This window comes from Typopeltis vanoorti, chromosome 6, assembly GCF_054136105.1.
Source record: "Typopeltis vanoorti isolate ZY-2024b chromosome 6, IOZ_Tvanoo_1.0, whole genome shotgun sequence".
Lineage (NCBI taxonomy): Eukaryota > Metazoa > Arthropoda > Arachnida > Uropygi > Thelyphonidae > Typopeltis > Typopeltis vanoorti.
In genome coordinates, this window is record NC_143554.1 from 59,571,422 (window position 1) to 59,587,437 (window position 16,016).

General features: G+C 34.1%; 1 protein-coding gene across 13 annotated transcripts in view; it reads right to left on the bottom strand.

Moving 5' to 3' along the window:
- LOC150105480 (histone deacetylase 5-like) overlaps positions 1-16,016 on the bottom strand; it is a 430,130-nt gene that overhangs the window by 132,346 nt on the left and 281,768 nt on the right. For all 13 annotated transcript variants that reach the window (XM_090394187.1, XM_090394195.1, XM_090394193.1 and 10 more), the window contains 3 exons: positions 14,443-14,602; positions 5,396-5,642; positions 3,205-3,336 (listed from right to left, as the gene is read on the bottom strand). In XM_090394187.1, the coding sequence (XP_090250313.1) occupies positions 3,205-3,336; positions 5,396-5,642; positions 14,443-14,602 (539 nt within the window). The remainder of the gene's footprint in view (positions 1-3,204; positions 3,337-5,395; positions 5,643-14,442; positions 14,603-16,016) is intronic.

Genomic DNA, 16,016 nt, shown 5'->3' on the forward strand with positions numbered 1-16,016 from the left:
TTTGGAGAGATGTTTTGACAATAAGTAGGTAGGTGAGTTGATTCCATCCACAATAAGGCGTAAAGGAATACCATCTTTGTGCACTTTTAGAACACCATAGAGTCTTGGAGTTAAAGGGTGCATGGATTTTAGTTTTTTAATCAGATCTGTTGCCCAGTTGGGCATATTGTGTAGTAATTCGTTTGTATCATGGTGGTTTTTTAATGTAGGATCTTTCGTTAAAATACGGTAAACAGACAAGTCCAATAGTAGATTGTTTACTTTATCCTCGTAGTTCTTGGCATTCAGTATTACAGTATTGTTGCCTTTATCTGCCTTAAGTATTATGATGTCTTTATTCCTTTTTAGATTATGAATAGTTCTTCTATCTGGAGAGGTGAAGTTTTGTTTTGTGGTTCTAGGAGAGGAGAGTATTATGAAACTTTTTAGTCTGAAATCATTTGCTAGGTGTAGTGGTAATAATGAGATTGCTTTGTCTAAACTGCGGATGAATTCCACTTTAGGTATCTGTTGAGGAGTTATGGCATAATTGAAACCTTTGGGAATATCGATTTCAGGTTTCTTTAAGATGTGGTCTGAGAAATTAAGAATAACTTGGTTATCTGGTAGAAAACATTTAGACTTATTATGGGGTGTATAAAGGTAGTTGAATTTCTTGATCTGGATCTGTTTGCTTTTATTAAAAACTTTTGCATAGCTAGTGTGGATCATTCTGTCTAAGACTTGCCAAACTTCCTTATCTAGAGAGATCCATGAATAAGTCGCAACATTGTGAGTCTATTTGACTAAGCAAAAATTTGTGTGTTGTAACCTTTCACGAAGGAGTAACATCGATGTCTTGAAATAAATATTTCTGGCCCGTCTCGAATTGAAATGATGTTTAAAGTGTAAGAACTTCGGAATTATACACTTATCTCGACATCTTTTTAAAAAAGTGATATGATTTAATAACCCGGCTTTTTTACATTTCAGGAGTTCATAATGGCGTACCTTTATTTTCGTATCACCATAGGTTCTATTCATAATGAATGTTTATTTTCTTGATCATCTAATTAGAGTAATTATTTGGACCATAGATCAAGTGTTAACTAATAAATATTTATTAAACCTACTAGTTTCACCAAACTTTAGCTGTTGGCATCTTCAGGGTACAAGCACTTATGTTAAAAAACATTATACAAATATGAATAACTATAAAATTCGAACGACTATAGTTACAAACTAAAATAGCATTGAACGTGAGTGATACATGTATCGCATGTACATGATTAACTAGTTGTTGCTAAGGAACGTTCTGTAGTTTGCATTGAAATTCATTTCCTGTGTGTTAAGAGATCTAATTAGGGTTTTCCATATCTCTGAGAGTATTAAACCCTGGTTCCTGTTATCAACAGAGCGAGCGACTGTAGCTGCTTCTTTAAACATTCAGGAGTGGTAGTCTTCTTCTATGTAAGGGGAACAGCTTTTATCCCACTCAATGACATGGTTAGTTATAGAAAAATGAGATGACAGTCCTGATATGTCTTGTCTGTTGTTTTTGACGTAACCAATGTGCTCCTTCTGTCTAATTTCGAGGCTTCTTGATGTCTCCCCGATGTAACTTGAACCACATGAGCATGGAATATTGTAAACTCCAGCATATTTATAGAAAGGATGGTTATCTTTTGGAGATCTTAGTAGTTTACGAATTGTTTCTATAGATTTGAATGTCACTCTTATTTTGTGTGGTTTGAGGAGACTAGCAAGCTTGTTGGAGATGCCACTCACATACATCGGATCTTCAAGACGAGTTAACATTGATATCTAATAATCTGTACTTGAACGGCTAGCCATGAAGACTCGTCAACAAAATCCTTTTCTCTGAACTACCACAAAGAGAGCGAGAGGATACTTAATATATCAAAACTATCACAATTCCGTATTTATTAGTTAACACGTGATCTATTGTCCAAATAATTACTCTAGTATGTTGAAAACATAAAAACGTGCCTACCCTATATGGGAGGGGCCTTATATACAATCATATGAATTCACCCTTAAGTGAAACATTCAGAGGCTCTGTTACATTGTGAACTAATTCAAAATTCATTGGGAATTAATTCAGAACATTTTTGGAGAGTTTTCTAATTTCAAATGATGCATGAGACTTCATAATAGAGTGTGTACACATAATGCTGTACATATAAGACATATCGTGTGCATAGGTAAGCATTGTGGTTTCAAGCCACCATTAAATAAGCATGCACTGATTGTCTACTGCTTACCATAAACATTTTTATATTAAATTATTCGTCAACATTGATTATGGATAAAAGGAAAGGGAAAGAGAGAGTGCCAATGATAAAAAGAAGCAAAAGTCCTTCTTTCCCTTTAGAACAAAAACCTGAATTAAGAGACATGAATATGATATGGAGGCAAAAACTGCATGTGATTTTGAACTGAATGAGGCAACAGTGAAAATTCTTTCCTCGTTCAGTAAAAGTGAATTATTAAATTCATATTCAAGAAGAATTCAGTGATAACGATATGCATATTGTTTACTGATATTAATGTCAATGAATAACATGCATATGAAGAACAACATGACTGTGATTGCAGAAAAAATGTACCAACAAAGAATATAACTTAAAAAAAAAAAAAGTGAATTATTGTTTTGAGCTATTGAAACCTTAAAAAATCAACCACGTATGGATATTGATCCTAATCTGGAATGCGGTATGCAAGTCAAACAAAACTTACTCAAAACTCTGAACCGTTACCATGAGATATACACACAGAAACACCAACGACAGTGTGAAGTAACTTGTTCAAATATTTCTCATGATGTTCTTTAAAATACATTTTATTATTATTTTATAGGTATATTAACACTAAAAACAGTAAAAACAAATGCATTTAAAAAAAAATTAGTAAAGAATTTGAAAGCTGTTGAATGAGTTCCAATTTTTTAACTTGCTTACTATATTCGATTAACACAGTTTCACTTATCATGGCATTTTCACAGGATACATTAACCATGTATAGCAAGTGATTCCTGTACTTTTTAACTTGGATATTCTGAGTATGCTTTTTTTTTAATTTTTTCCCTGTCATCTGATAAGTTATTATTTCTAATAGCTTTAACCACAGATAGTAAAAACAAGAAAAATCAGACTCAGAATATCCAAGTTAAAAAATAAATATTTATCATTAAAGATTATATACCTGTAGTAAATGTATGCCTTGTAGATACTGGACTTTCCTGAGGACTTCCTGCAGGACTGAGGCTAACAAGAGGACTGGATAGGGCTCTGGACAGAGGACGAACCACATGATGTCGTGGTGTAAAGGCTGAAACTAAAAAAAAAAAAAAAAAAATTTATACACATGCACACACACCTCTATAAATGAATAAAAAAAAATTATTTGCTATAAACAATGCTATGCATATTTTTACTCTCCAAATCAAATCAAACCACTGCTCTGCCTATTGAGAGGACTGAAGTAGCTTGAAAAAAGTTCTGGGTTTGGTCTTTAAAGCGCAATTTCAGGACTAGATATAAAAGAATAAAAAACAAAAAATATACATAAAATCAGTAAAAATAGAAAAAATCCTTAGCTCGCCCATGGTACGAATGTGCTGTAAGTTTACAAATAAACTTTGTATGGGTGAGAGCCACATAAAAAAATAATAATAATAAATGAAAAATTAAATTTATTTCAAACTGACATTATTATTTATGTCAAATATAGTTGACTAATAACTATTTGAAATTAACACATATGTAAATCAAATATTAAATAACAGGAGGAAATACTTAGGAAGACAGACATAAAAAGGTTATTGTTTCACTGTACAGTGCTCTTCTAATCAGGTTATTTGAATGGTGTGGTTTGAATGGTTCTTGGACAAAATAAGGAAATTTTTGGTAGAGTCCACAAGAGTGCAACAAAGGATGATATCAAACTCTGAAACATTGGCCACGAAGACAACTTGGGTAAGGTCTAAGCTCATATTGGGGGGGGGGGATAACAGCAGGAGTGGGCTTCTTTAAAAAATATTTGTATGTTTAGTCTGAACAGTGCCTTCAGACTAACTTTACCTTCACAAAAAAATTCACATAAATTTCTCTGTAGCAAGCAGATTTAAGATTGCATCCTTCTGTTTAACACTGGGGGTCCATTTCTTGAAAATATTGAATTGCCCAGACCTTTCATAAGTTATCCTTGTGAAATCTTTGCTATATACAACTCAGAGGATATGTGAAATACTGAAACACACTAACATGTAAGAATAAGGAGATCATTTTGCCTCTTTACAAGATGACCCTGTGTATATAATTGTGCTCAGAAGGGTTCTTCTGGTTTCTGAGGTGATGCAGATAAAGATGGTGCAAATGAGTATGTTAAAGATGATATCAGGATTGTGGACAGACTTAGAAACAAACATGAGGAAAAAGGAGTGATATGGTAGGGAATACTGGTAGAGGAAATTTTTCATTTCATGGAGGATAGAGGATGAGAAGGCATCCATGGAAGTTGAGAATGAATGGTGAAGAAAGGGTGAGAACTAGATTTTTCTCTTGTAAGCAGTGTGCAATTGGAATGCCATGCCTTTGAGGTTGTCAGTGCAGACAGTTCAAATGAATTTAAGAAACAGTGTAATAGCTAGTGTGGACAATGTGGCCTCACTCAAGGAATTTCTGATCAACGGAGATCTCTGGTAATACTGCAAAGGTGGTGAAGCAACCCAAAGGATTGCTACTGAGAAGGACATTCACTAGCAGAGATAAAAAAGTGGAGCTTCCAATATATAATGCTCTGATCAGGTCATATCTGCATAACTATGGTCAAAATGGTTTCCAGGATTTGACAGGAATGAAGTAACTCTGGAGAGGGTACAGAGGTAGATGCTGGTTATGAATAGATTGAAGATATGCAAACTGCAGAGTTTGGTGTACAGGAGATGAAGAGATATGATTGAGACATTTAAGTTGTTGATAGGTTTTATAAGATTGACACTTGGGAGAAGGACCATGACAGGCTCATGAACCTGTCATAGCCAAGTGCAAAGGATAACAGAAATAGAATAATTTATTCAGTATTTTATAATATTTTTAGAAATTAGTATAATGAACTTTTATAATAATTATTATAAATTATTATTATTAATAGTTCATTACAACTATTAATCATTTATCAAATGTGCTACGTGATAATTCCATTTTAATGTATTTTCATATAGCCACCATATGAAAATACAGTAAAACACAGTACATATGTCTTATTTACATAGTTTTCAATATGACAACTTGCATCCAAAGAACATTTTCATTTTAAAATATATTTGTACCTTTTTTTTTTTTTTTTTTTAAAAGAAAGAGCTACTGAAAGATTAATCATAATTTTTTTTTACCTTCACTTATTTGTAAACTATGCCTTGCCATAAGATCTCTCTGTTGTTGGAGGAATGCTTCTCTTTCTTTTTGTTGCTTTATTAATTCACTATCACCATCATCTTTTAGCCTTCCTTCAGTAAGATCAATGACTTCAGGCTGAAGAGAATCTTTCATCTCTTGTGCCATGGCTGCTTCTGTTTCTTCTTCCACATTTTCCACCTGATTTTTACTACTGGCTCGTGTTAACACTGTCTGTCGAATATGCTATGAAAAAAGAAAAAAAGATTGAAGGTTATTGAACTATCTTAATAAGATTATTATTATGTATGCTTCTCCAGGGAGTCCAATGACTCATCAAAGGAGAACCATTGTAGTTACTCACATAAAGGATTAAGTCACAATATCTAATAGGTAGCCTATTCCACACATCACTTGCCACAAATAGAAGCTAGACCTCATGTGCTTCTTAGTCATGCCCTAGCTTCCAGGGCATGACTATGAAGCACATGAGTTCTGCCTAAAACTAGCTATAAGTTGTAATATCTCACTTTTGTATAGATAAAAGTGTATTTCTATAATATATTTCTGCATTTATCATCTGTATATTCCTATTATATATCTTCTCATCCATATATTCCTCAAACTTTGAAGATCACATTCCCAAAAATTGCTTACATATGTCAATTCTGTAGGCCAATCATTATCATGGTCATTTCCCTCTGGATCTACCCCTTGCCTCAGAACCCAGATCCTTATATTTGAGCACTGAAGTCCTGATGTGGTCTTATTAAACAAAGCCTTGTAAACTGGGGAGATTAACTTCCTTTTACTAACAAGTTAGTGTTCTCTTCAATACTACTATCATCCAATGGATTACTTAACTAGCTGGCAATGTGGTCCCTAAATTAACTCCCTATCTACTTTACCCTAAGTCACTAGCTTTATTAACTGCTTGCAGCAAATTCCCGTTGATATGACATTCTGCCTTCATTGACCTCCACCATAATGCATAACTTTATATTTAGAACTTTATTAAACTGATATCACAGAATTAATCTGTTCATGTCTGCCAAAGGAATTCTGTATCAGGCATGTCCTTTATCACTTGCTCCAACTTAGCATTGTCAGCAAACTAGTAGATATTTCCTGCTAGTCCATCACTAATATCATTAATCTTCTTTGTCTTTGCCATTATCCCATTTCACTTGGGGTCAGCTCTTCTAGTCCATAATTGCCAGGATATTCTGTCCTGTGTTATCAATGTCTCCAATTGGGCAGTTTGAAGGTCTTTTTGTTATAAGGGACATCCATGTTAAATGAGGTCTACCATGTCCTCTTGGTTCTGTACACATTTCCATTACCTTTCATGTCATGTGATCTACAGGGTATCTCATGATATATCCAAACCATCTAAGCTGGCACTCAGTTATTTTATCAGCAATAAATCTTACTCTAAAGCTCCCACAGATGTATTCATTACACACTTTGTCCAGCACTGCAATGCCACTGGCTCCCTGTGCAACTTTTGTTCTTGTTTCTTAAGTGGCCAACATTTTGTGCATATGTAATGGTGGATAGAACTGTCATTTTATATATTTTCCCCTTTACTCATACCAACATACTCCTGTCATATAATACTGTGTATAGTGCTCTCCATTTCATCCATATGGTTCACACAGTGTTCCCTGTCTGCATTGATAGTGCTGTCCTCTGTGAGGATTGAGTATTTGAAGTATTTGAAGCTGTCAACCTTCTTGAGTGGGATGTCTTGAAGATATACGATGTTATTGTTAGGGCCATTTGAAAAATCATAGCACAAGTCCTCATCTGTCTGAGTACATTACTAACTTGCAAGCCATCTCTTTCTAGAGGTAATATCATAATAGCTAATCTTTAATATCATTAATATATATAAGTTAAATAACAATCACCTGAGCACAGAACCCTGTGGTTGATCACTGGTCACCTTCATTCTCTTATATTAAGTATCTCCATACATCACTTCTGATATCTGTCAGTCAGCAATTCACCTATTCATATCACAAATTTAATTTACATACCTACCTCTATGAGTTTGTATAACAAGCCCGCATGTAGAATTCTGCCAAACATGTTGGAAAGATCCAGACGTATTGTGGAATCATCACTCTTCTTATATAAGTCTGCTGTCACTATTATAGCAGATTGCTAAAGCAAGCCTTATCTTTAACAAACCCATGCTATCCTCTATAGAAAATTCTGGTACTGTCCACCCCTCTTGAGATTCCTAATCAGTCTCTCTGAACCTTAATGACCACACCAGAAATACTGATTGGTTTATAATTTGCTGCATCAGTTCTAGCTCCATTCCTGCATAATGAAATTATCTTGCTCTCCTTCCACTCATTAGGAAGAATAGCTTCATGGAGACTGAAACAATCAAGTCAGGAACTGCTAACTTGCACTTCCTTTGGCATTCATTCCAATATCCATTCAGTCCAGCTACTGTATTTGAATCAACCTCATCAAATTTGGACTTCTTCACCATGGCCATCACTCTCTTGGTCCTCTTTGTACTTCTCCCAAGTCTCATCATCACTCTTTTCATAATGTCACATCCACAATACTTTCTTTATGCAGCTCTTGCTTTAAAGTACTATTTCATCCATTAATTCCCATTCAATTTATTCTTCTAACTATGGGAATGCAATTAGATACTGCTTCTGTCAAACATTGTGTGACTACTTCCCACACTCTGCTGCTTCTTCTACCATGCAGTTTTTCCTGCCAAAGCACAGCTTCAAGCTGCCTTGTCAGCTTATCATAATCATCCGCCTTTTTGTGAAAGTGCCATCAATATACTGTAACTACCTTAATCAACTACTAAATGTTCCATGTTGTAGCCGACTAAGGTGACAGATATAGGCAAACTCATTGCAGTTCCATCAATTTGTAAAAATTATTTTGGTAGGGAAAAGTATCATGCATAGCAAAGTCCAATAATAATCAGTTATATCATGAGATATAATTTTCAATTGTTGTTCCACCATATTTTGTCTCTTTAATTCAGGGGTTCTCAACCTGGATGTGATCATAGTCGCATTCAAGATTGGAAAGTGAAAGGCAGGCACCAATATTTTTTTTCTATGAAAATTTATACTTGCTTATCATATCAAATGATAACAATTAACAAATTAATTAACTATGAAAGTAGGATAAATACACGTAAGATTTATTATACAACTAAATTAAATCATCACACAATAAGCAAAAACATTTATCTTGACTCTGGATAAAACAACAGTCTTCTTACCAATCATTGTTGAATTTATAGGTTTGTTGTTTTTTTATTTGGATTACTCATTTTGGGGCAAAATTTTTAAACATGAGAAAACAATGTATGGTCAAAGCATGATGACAACACAGGTAAAGTGGTGACACATCCCTCAAATGCATGGTTGCCAGTAGACTAAATGCATAAAACATACACATGAAATTGGAACTGGTAACACTCTCACTCAAAGACAGAGGAATTACAAAATGTTCATAATATAACATAAATGTTAACACTTTTTACGATTTCAATAAATATTACTAGGAGAAGACATATGTTTTTAGTTTTAATTTTATTTTTTTCTTATATAATAGCTGACAGTGAGTGCATTTGTGCCCAAGGGGCATAGGGGAGAGAACCGCTGCTTTAATTGTACACATATGGTCTTGAAACCATACTGAAAATTTTACTGTTAGAAGTTCTTATTTATTTTGTGACTTCCTGTAATTTATTTGCTTAGAACAATTTATTTCAGTTCTTTCTTTAATAATCATCATCAAATTCCTGATATATACTCTCGGGGGGGGGGGGTGCAGGATATGATAGTACTACATGAAAAATTTACATCATTACTAACTTCCTATCTACAAGTTTCCTCCAAATCAGTCTGTTACCTGTCAAGACTTCAACATTATTAGATCTTATATTTCTATCTTTTAAAGGCACTTTTTACTGTATAAATCCACCTACATCTTGGTCTACCTCTGGGTCTTTTTCCTGCCAACCTGGCAGGAAAAAGACCCAGAGGCAGACCAAAGACTAGAAACTGCAGATATGAGAGCCCTGAGAGAACACTTGTTTTGCTAATCTTTCCACTCCTATTCTGTTTAAGTGACCATACCACCTGAGATTAGCTCTGCTAACACATTCTTGGATGCTGACAATGTCAAGTTCTTTCCTAATAACCTCATTTTTAATATGATATTGCCATTGATGTCATCTGTTCATGCCCCTAATCTTTCTCAGGACTCTCATATCTGCAGTTTCTAGTCTTTGGCCAAGTGTTTTACTTCTGACCCAGCTCTCAGATCCACAAGTTAAAATTAGCTTGAATACTGTCTTGTATACAGTTAATTTAGTGTTTTGGCTAATTTCTCTCTTATTCCATATAAATTTATTCAGTTGACAGCCTACCATATTAGCTTTGTTGATTCTGTTGTCTATTTCCATATTTAATTTACCATCTTCACTAAAAATCGTGCCTTAGTAGCTGAAATGTTTTACTTATTCTAGTTCTCCATTCACAATGCAGTTCATATTTTCGATGTTTCTGCCTATTTTCATTGTCTGTCTTTTTAATGCCGACCTTCATACCATATCTACTACAACAGTTATTCAATTTAGGCAGGGAATCTAGCAGACTTGTAGCAGATTTATTTATAAGTATAACATCATCTGCATAAAGCAAAAAGAGCTGAGATCTCCATTTTGATATCAGGTTTAATACCACTTTCCTTCATAATGTGATCCATATAGATAATGAATAACAGAGAGGGGGGGGGGGGGGGTAACATACATCCTTGACTGACAGTAGATTTAACATTAAACCACCTTCCTGTACTTCCTTCAATTCTAACTGCTGACTAACAAATCAAATAAAGACTAAGCTCTTTGCTCTATGCTCTTTGCTTTATGCAGATGATGTTATACTTATAAATAAATCCGATACAAGTCTGCTAGATTCCCTTCCTAAATTGAATAACTGTTGTAGTAGATATGGTATGAAGGTCAGCATTAAAAAGACAGACAATGAAAATAGGCAGAAACATCAAAAATATGAACTGCATTGTGAATGGAGAACCTATAGAATAAGTAAAACATTTCAGCTACTAAGGCACGATTTTTAGTGAAGATGGTAAATTAAATATGGAAATAGACAACAGAATCAACAAAGCTAATGTGGTAGGCAGTCAATTGAATAAATTTATATGGAATAAGAGAGAAATTAGCCAAAACACTAAAAATTAACTGTATACAAGACAGTATTCAAGCTAATTTTAACTTGTGGATCTGAGAGCTGGGTCAGAAGTAAAACACTTGACCAAAGACTAGAAAGTGCAGATATGAGAGTCCTGAGAAAGATTAGGGGCATGAATAGATGACATCAATGGCAATATCATATTAAAAATGAGGTTATTAGGAAAGAACTTGACATTGTCAGCATCCAAGAATGTGTTAGCAGAGCTAATCTCAGGTGGTATGGTCACTTAAACAGAATGGGAGTGGAAAGATTAGCAAAACAAGTGTTCTCTACCAGGTTGGCAGGAAAAAGACCCAGAGGCAAACCAAGATATAGGTGGAATATTTATATAGTAAAAATTATAGTAAAAATTTATACAGTAAAAAGTGCCTTTAAAAGATAGAAATATAAGATCTAATAATGTTGGAGTCTTGACAGGTAACAGACTGATTTGGAGGATACTTGTAGATAGGAAGTTAGTAATGATGTAAATTTTTCATGTAGTACTATCATATCCTGCACACCCCCTGAGGGTATATATCAGGAATTTGATAATGATTATTAAAGAAAGAACTGAAATAAATTGTTCTAAGCAAATAAATTACAGGAAGTCGCAAAATAAATAAGAACTTCTAACAGTAAAATTTTCAGTCTGGTTTCAAGACCATATGTGTACAATTAAAGCAGCGGTTCTCTCCCCTATGCCCCTGGGCACAAATGCACTCACTGTCAGCAATTATATAAGAAAAAAATAAAATTAAAACTAAATTTATTTATAAGTACAACATCATCTGCATAAAGCAAAGAGCTGAGATTATCATCTCCATTTTGATATCAGGTTTAATACCACTTTCCTTCATAATGTGATCCATATAGATAATGAATAACAGAGAGGGGGGTTTAAATACATCCTTGACTGACAGTACATTTAACATTCAACCACCTTCCTGTACTTCCTTCAATTCTAACTGCTGACTAACAAATCAAATAAAGACTAAGTATTGTTTGATATAATGCCCCATTAACACTATCTAACTGCAGCGTTTGGAATAGATTCTCTCTCTTGGCACCTTGTCATATGCCTTTTCCAGATCTACAAAACTTAAATACAGATCTTTGTTATATTCCCATGATTTCTCAACTATCTGTCATAAAGTGAAAATCTGATCCTGACATCTATTGCCTGAATCCAGCTTGTTCTTCACCAAGCTTCTCTTCCATAATTCTTCTCAACCGTTTTTCAAGTATACATGCATATATCTTACCAGGAACACTCAGTAAGGAAATACCTCTGTAATTCTCACATTGAGTTTTATTTCCCCCTTTTATATATGGGTACTACGAGAGCTCCACTCCAGTCATCTGGAATTCGTCTCTCTGTCCAGGCCTTCTGAACTATGCAGTGCAGCCACTGTAAGACTTATCTCTAATTCCTTTTACAGCAATCTTTCCTCCATTTCTGAGCATCAACAACTCCAGAATATCTTGCCACCTTCTTGATATTTATTTTCTATGGTCTTACCAATGTCCTCCCATGACTTTTGTTTAGCTAGTTTTACAGAGTGTTTAGCTTTCTTAGATTTGTCTTTGTATTCTCTAAAAGCACAAACTACTTATTTGCAGGAACTTTTGACATGCTTTCTTCTTTTCTTTCACTGTCTCTTTAACTTCCTGTGTCCACCATGGAGTTCTGATTTTTCTATCCTTACAGATAACCCTACCAACATGCCTCTCTGGCTGAATCAGTCAATGTTTTCTTCAGGGCTTGCCACTGAATCTACAAGGTTTGATTCCTGTTCTCAAACTCTTTCCTTTTTCTTCAATCATGTTTGTGTATTTTAGTCTATAGTTCACATATGAGAGCTGCTCAACTTTTATTCACTTTAAAACTTTCTTATGTTTTTCTTTTCAATATGAACCTCAATTTTATCCTGCTCAAGACTAAATGGTGATCACTTCCAATTTCAAATCCTCTGTACACTCTAGTGTCCTGCACCAGAGAGAAAACATCACTATCTCAACAATAACATAGTCAATGAGACTTTTCTTATTCCTTGCCTCTTCTCTTCATGTGAATTTGTGCACATTTTTATGTTGGAACATTGTGTTAGTAATAACCAGTCCATGTCCTGAGGAGAAATCCAACAGGTATTTGCCATTATTATTAGCTTTGCTCTTTTCTCCAAATTTTCCCAAAATATTTTTGTATGTCTCACAATCATTTCCTACTCTGCTATTTAGATCCCCAACAAGGACCAACTTTTCCTTTTTCATTGTGTCAGTTGCTTTCTCTAAAGCCTCAAAAAATTCTTCCACTTCTACCTTCAGTGGGACCATAGGGCACAAATAAGTCTCCAGTTCCGCATTCTCATATTTGCCCACATCACTCTACTTGAGACTGCCTATCATTCAAGATGACTAGCCTCATATTTAGTGTTGAATACTTTGGCTACTCCTTTTCCTTGATATTGTCATTGCCTGAATATAACATTTTGTATTTATTGCTCAGAAAGATCTCGCCAGTTTTTGTTTCAGTCACCACCTATTATGTCGATCTAGTACTTATCCAATTCCTCAGCTAGCTCCATTTCTTTGCCATTCAGGCTTCTTATGTTGATAGTACCGATCTTGAACTCTGGTGATATCGAGTTAGGGTGGGTTTTAGGATTTGTTCCAGTAGCTGACTTTTGGCTGTTTGCCCTGGTTCCCTGGCGAAAACAATGGGGGCTTTGTTTAACTGAATTTCATGCCCAAGCCGGCATGAAATTCTGTCATGTTGTACCATCATTTTTTTATTTTGGTTTAAGCCAATAAGAATACAATTAGGTTGGCTAAATCCCAAATTGCCACTGAATCTCCAAGGTTTGGTTTCTGTTCTCAAACTCTTTCATTTTTTATTCAATCATGTTTGTGTATTTTAGTCTATAGTTCACATCTGAGAGCTGCTCAACTTTTATTCAGGTAGATATCTAACAAGGTGCATCACAAGAAAGTGAGGATTGGACATTAGGTCAGAGGTCCTGATCATTTTTTCCGCATTCCTTTAAAGGCTATGTGGAGTTATATAAGCTTTTTATATTTTTTTATAATTATATAGCTTTGACCCTTAAGCAGCCATTGTTTAATAATTTAATTTCAAATTGTTAATTTCTATCGTGCTTCAAAAATACTGTTTCTTTGTCGATTATTTAAATTAACATTTACAACTTCTTTTTTTTTTTTACCTCAAGGGAAGAATGATTATCCTTATCCTTGAGTTAAATACAGGCAGTTTCTGATGCTTTAAAACCAGAAATGTATAATTACACTTTTTTTTTTTATTTCCTTTCTCTTAAAGATCAAGTACAAGCGCTCCAATTTTCGAACATTGCTGCAACATTCAACAGACACTGAAAAGAGGAGCCATTTAGATAAGCCACTGCAACTATTTCCCTTTAGAAAAGGGAATAAATTGGCAATAAATCCTCAAACCATGTATATTGCCATTTTTTCATCCCAGACTTTGTTTGTATATAACACAGTCAACTTCCAGTTATTTGGGACTTGACTGTAGTTTATGGGAAATGACAAAACAAAACAAAAAGATCTTGTGAGACAGGCTTAATTGAAAACCAAGTTATATCTCTACACAGGATTTAAATAAAAAATTTCCAGACAGTTCTCTCAAAGCTGGAGAACTGGGCTAAATACACTGCATTATACACACTTATACAAAATAATTACTGAATTATATTGCATTTATGCAAGATTGCACCAAATTTATCATTACATTTGTATTAGTGAACTTATACCTGTTTCAGAAGATTATGTTGATGCTGTTGATCATAAATATGCTTCTCCCTCAAATAATGTTCGCTTTGTTGAGGTGACAGCATGACCTGTGGCTGTAACATAGGATGACCCAGTGGAAGAGGAGCAGATTGAGTTCTTCCTAATGGCCGATGTATACTTCTGAATAAAGAAACAAACAACAAAAAAAGTACAAATAATCAAAATTAAAACTAACTTTAACAAGTAAAAAAAAAAAAAAAAGAAAGAAATGGCAGGAGATAATCTTAAAAAAGGAGCATTTTTCATTATGAAAATGCTCCTTTTTTATTCATAACTGAACAGTCATTTTTGTAACACATTGTTTCATTTCAAATCGCATTGCCAAATTCTTCTTATTATTATTGTGCTATCTTCTATCGAAGGTCAGCGACCATCTTGGCGAACAAACTGCGCTCTTGTGCTAATCTGAGCAGTTGTGCACTGCTGTCCTGTCCACGTCTTGATGTTGTCAAACCATGATATTCTTTTTCTTCCTCTAGTTCCTTTGCCATCAATTCTTCCTACCAAAATAGTTTGTAGAAGTTGGTATTTGCTGTTTTTGATTATAATTAATTGTTTAATGAAATTTGGCAGACCAAATTTTGTTAAGCTTCATCCAATATGGAGTATTATTCTGCATCATTTCAAATTGTTTCACAAAAATTTGCCATTAAAAAATGGGTCAGTTTAAATCAAAATATTTAGTCAGAGGAAAGAAATAATAATATGCATATGCATAAGGACAGATAGACAAAACAACTCTAAATGTTCATGCATTCTGAAAGGTACCTTACAACAAAATAATGAAAATAAAAAAAGCTGTCGTTGATAGTCCATTTCATTCAAGCAAATTAGTTGCTGAAAAAGTGGCCTAAAAGCATATTTAATTGCTTCAGCCATAATTAATATTTAGGATATTATGGCTGAAGCAACTGAAGCTTTCAAGCCAGTGAATTATAAGCATTATCTGTATTTGTGTTCTTCTAGTCAGTTGGCCTACATATACTAAATTATTATAGTTAAACTATGAATTTGGTTTTGGATTACTCTGCCCATCCCAAATCTGGCAAAATTTCAACATGGTGGAACACCACCTTAGATTAATTTTTAGAGTTAGAATATCTTAAAAAATTTTTTACAAAATTTAAACTACTAAGTTTATTTCATATTTTCCCTTTTGTAAAAAGTGAAGATGTGAAACACAAAATATACTAAATCGAATTTATTACAGTGGCATTTGTGCAATACTTTGATTTTTCCCATGATATCCACATTCTGGATATCCAACTCACTTTTCCTTTCTTTGTTGGTCCTTCCACAATCACTGGTGAGTGATATCCTTCAAAAAAAGATGTCAAAACATACTTGGAATCATGGCCTGGGGATTAGGTGCTCTCTACAATCGCAATATCCAAAAGTATCACTCATATACTACATGCATGTACTTTTCAACTCTGATCTGACAACATCATAAACAAAAATAATTACAGATATTAAAAAAATCTTCCTTATCCCCCCCCCCAATAATCACAAAAAAATCTGCAAAAAACATCAT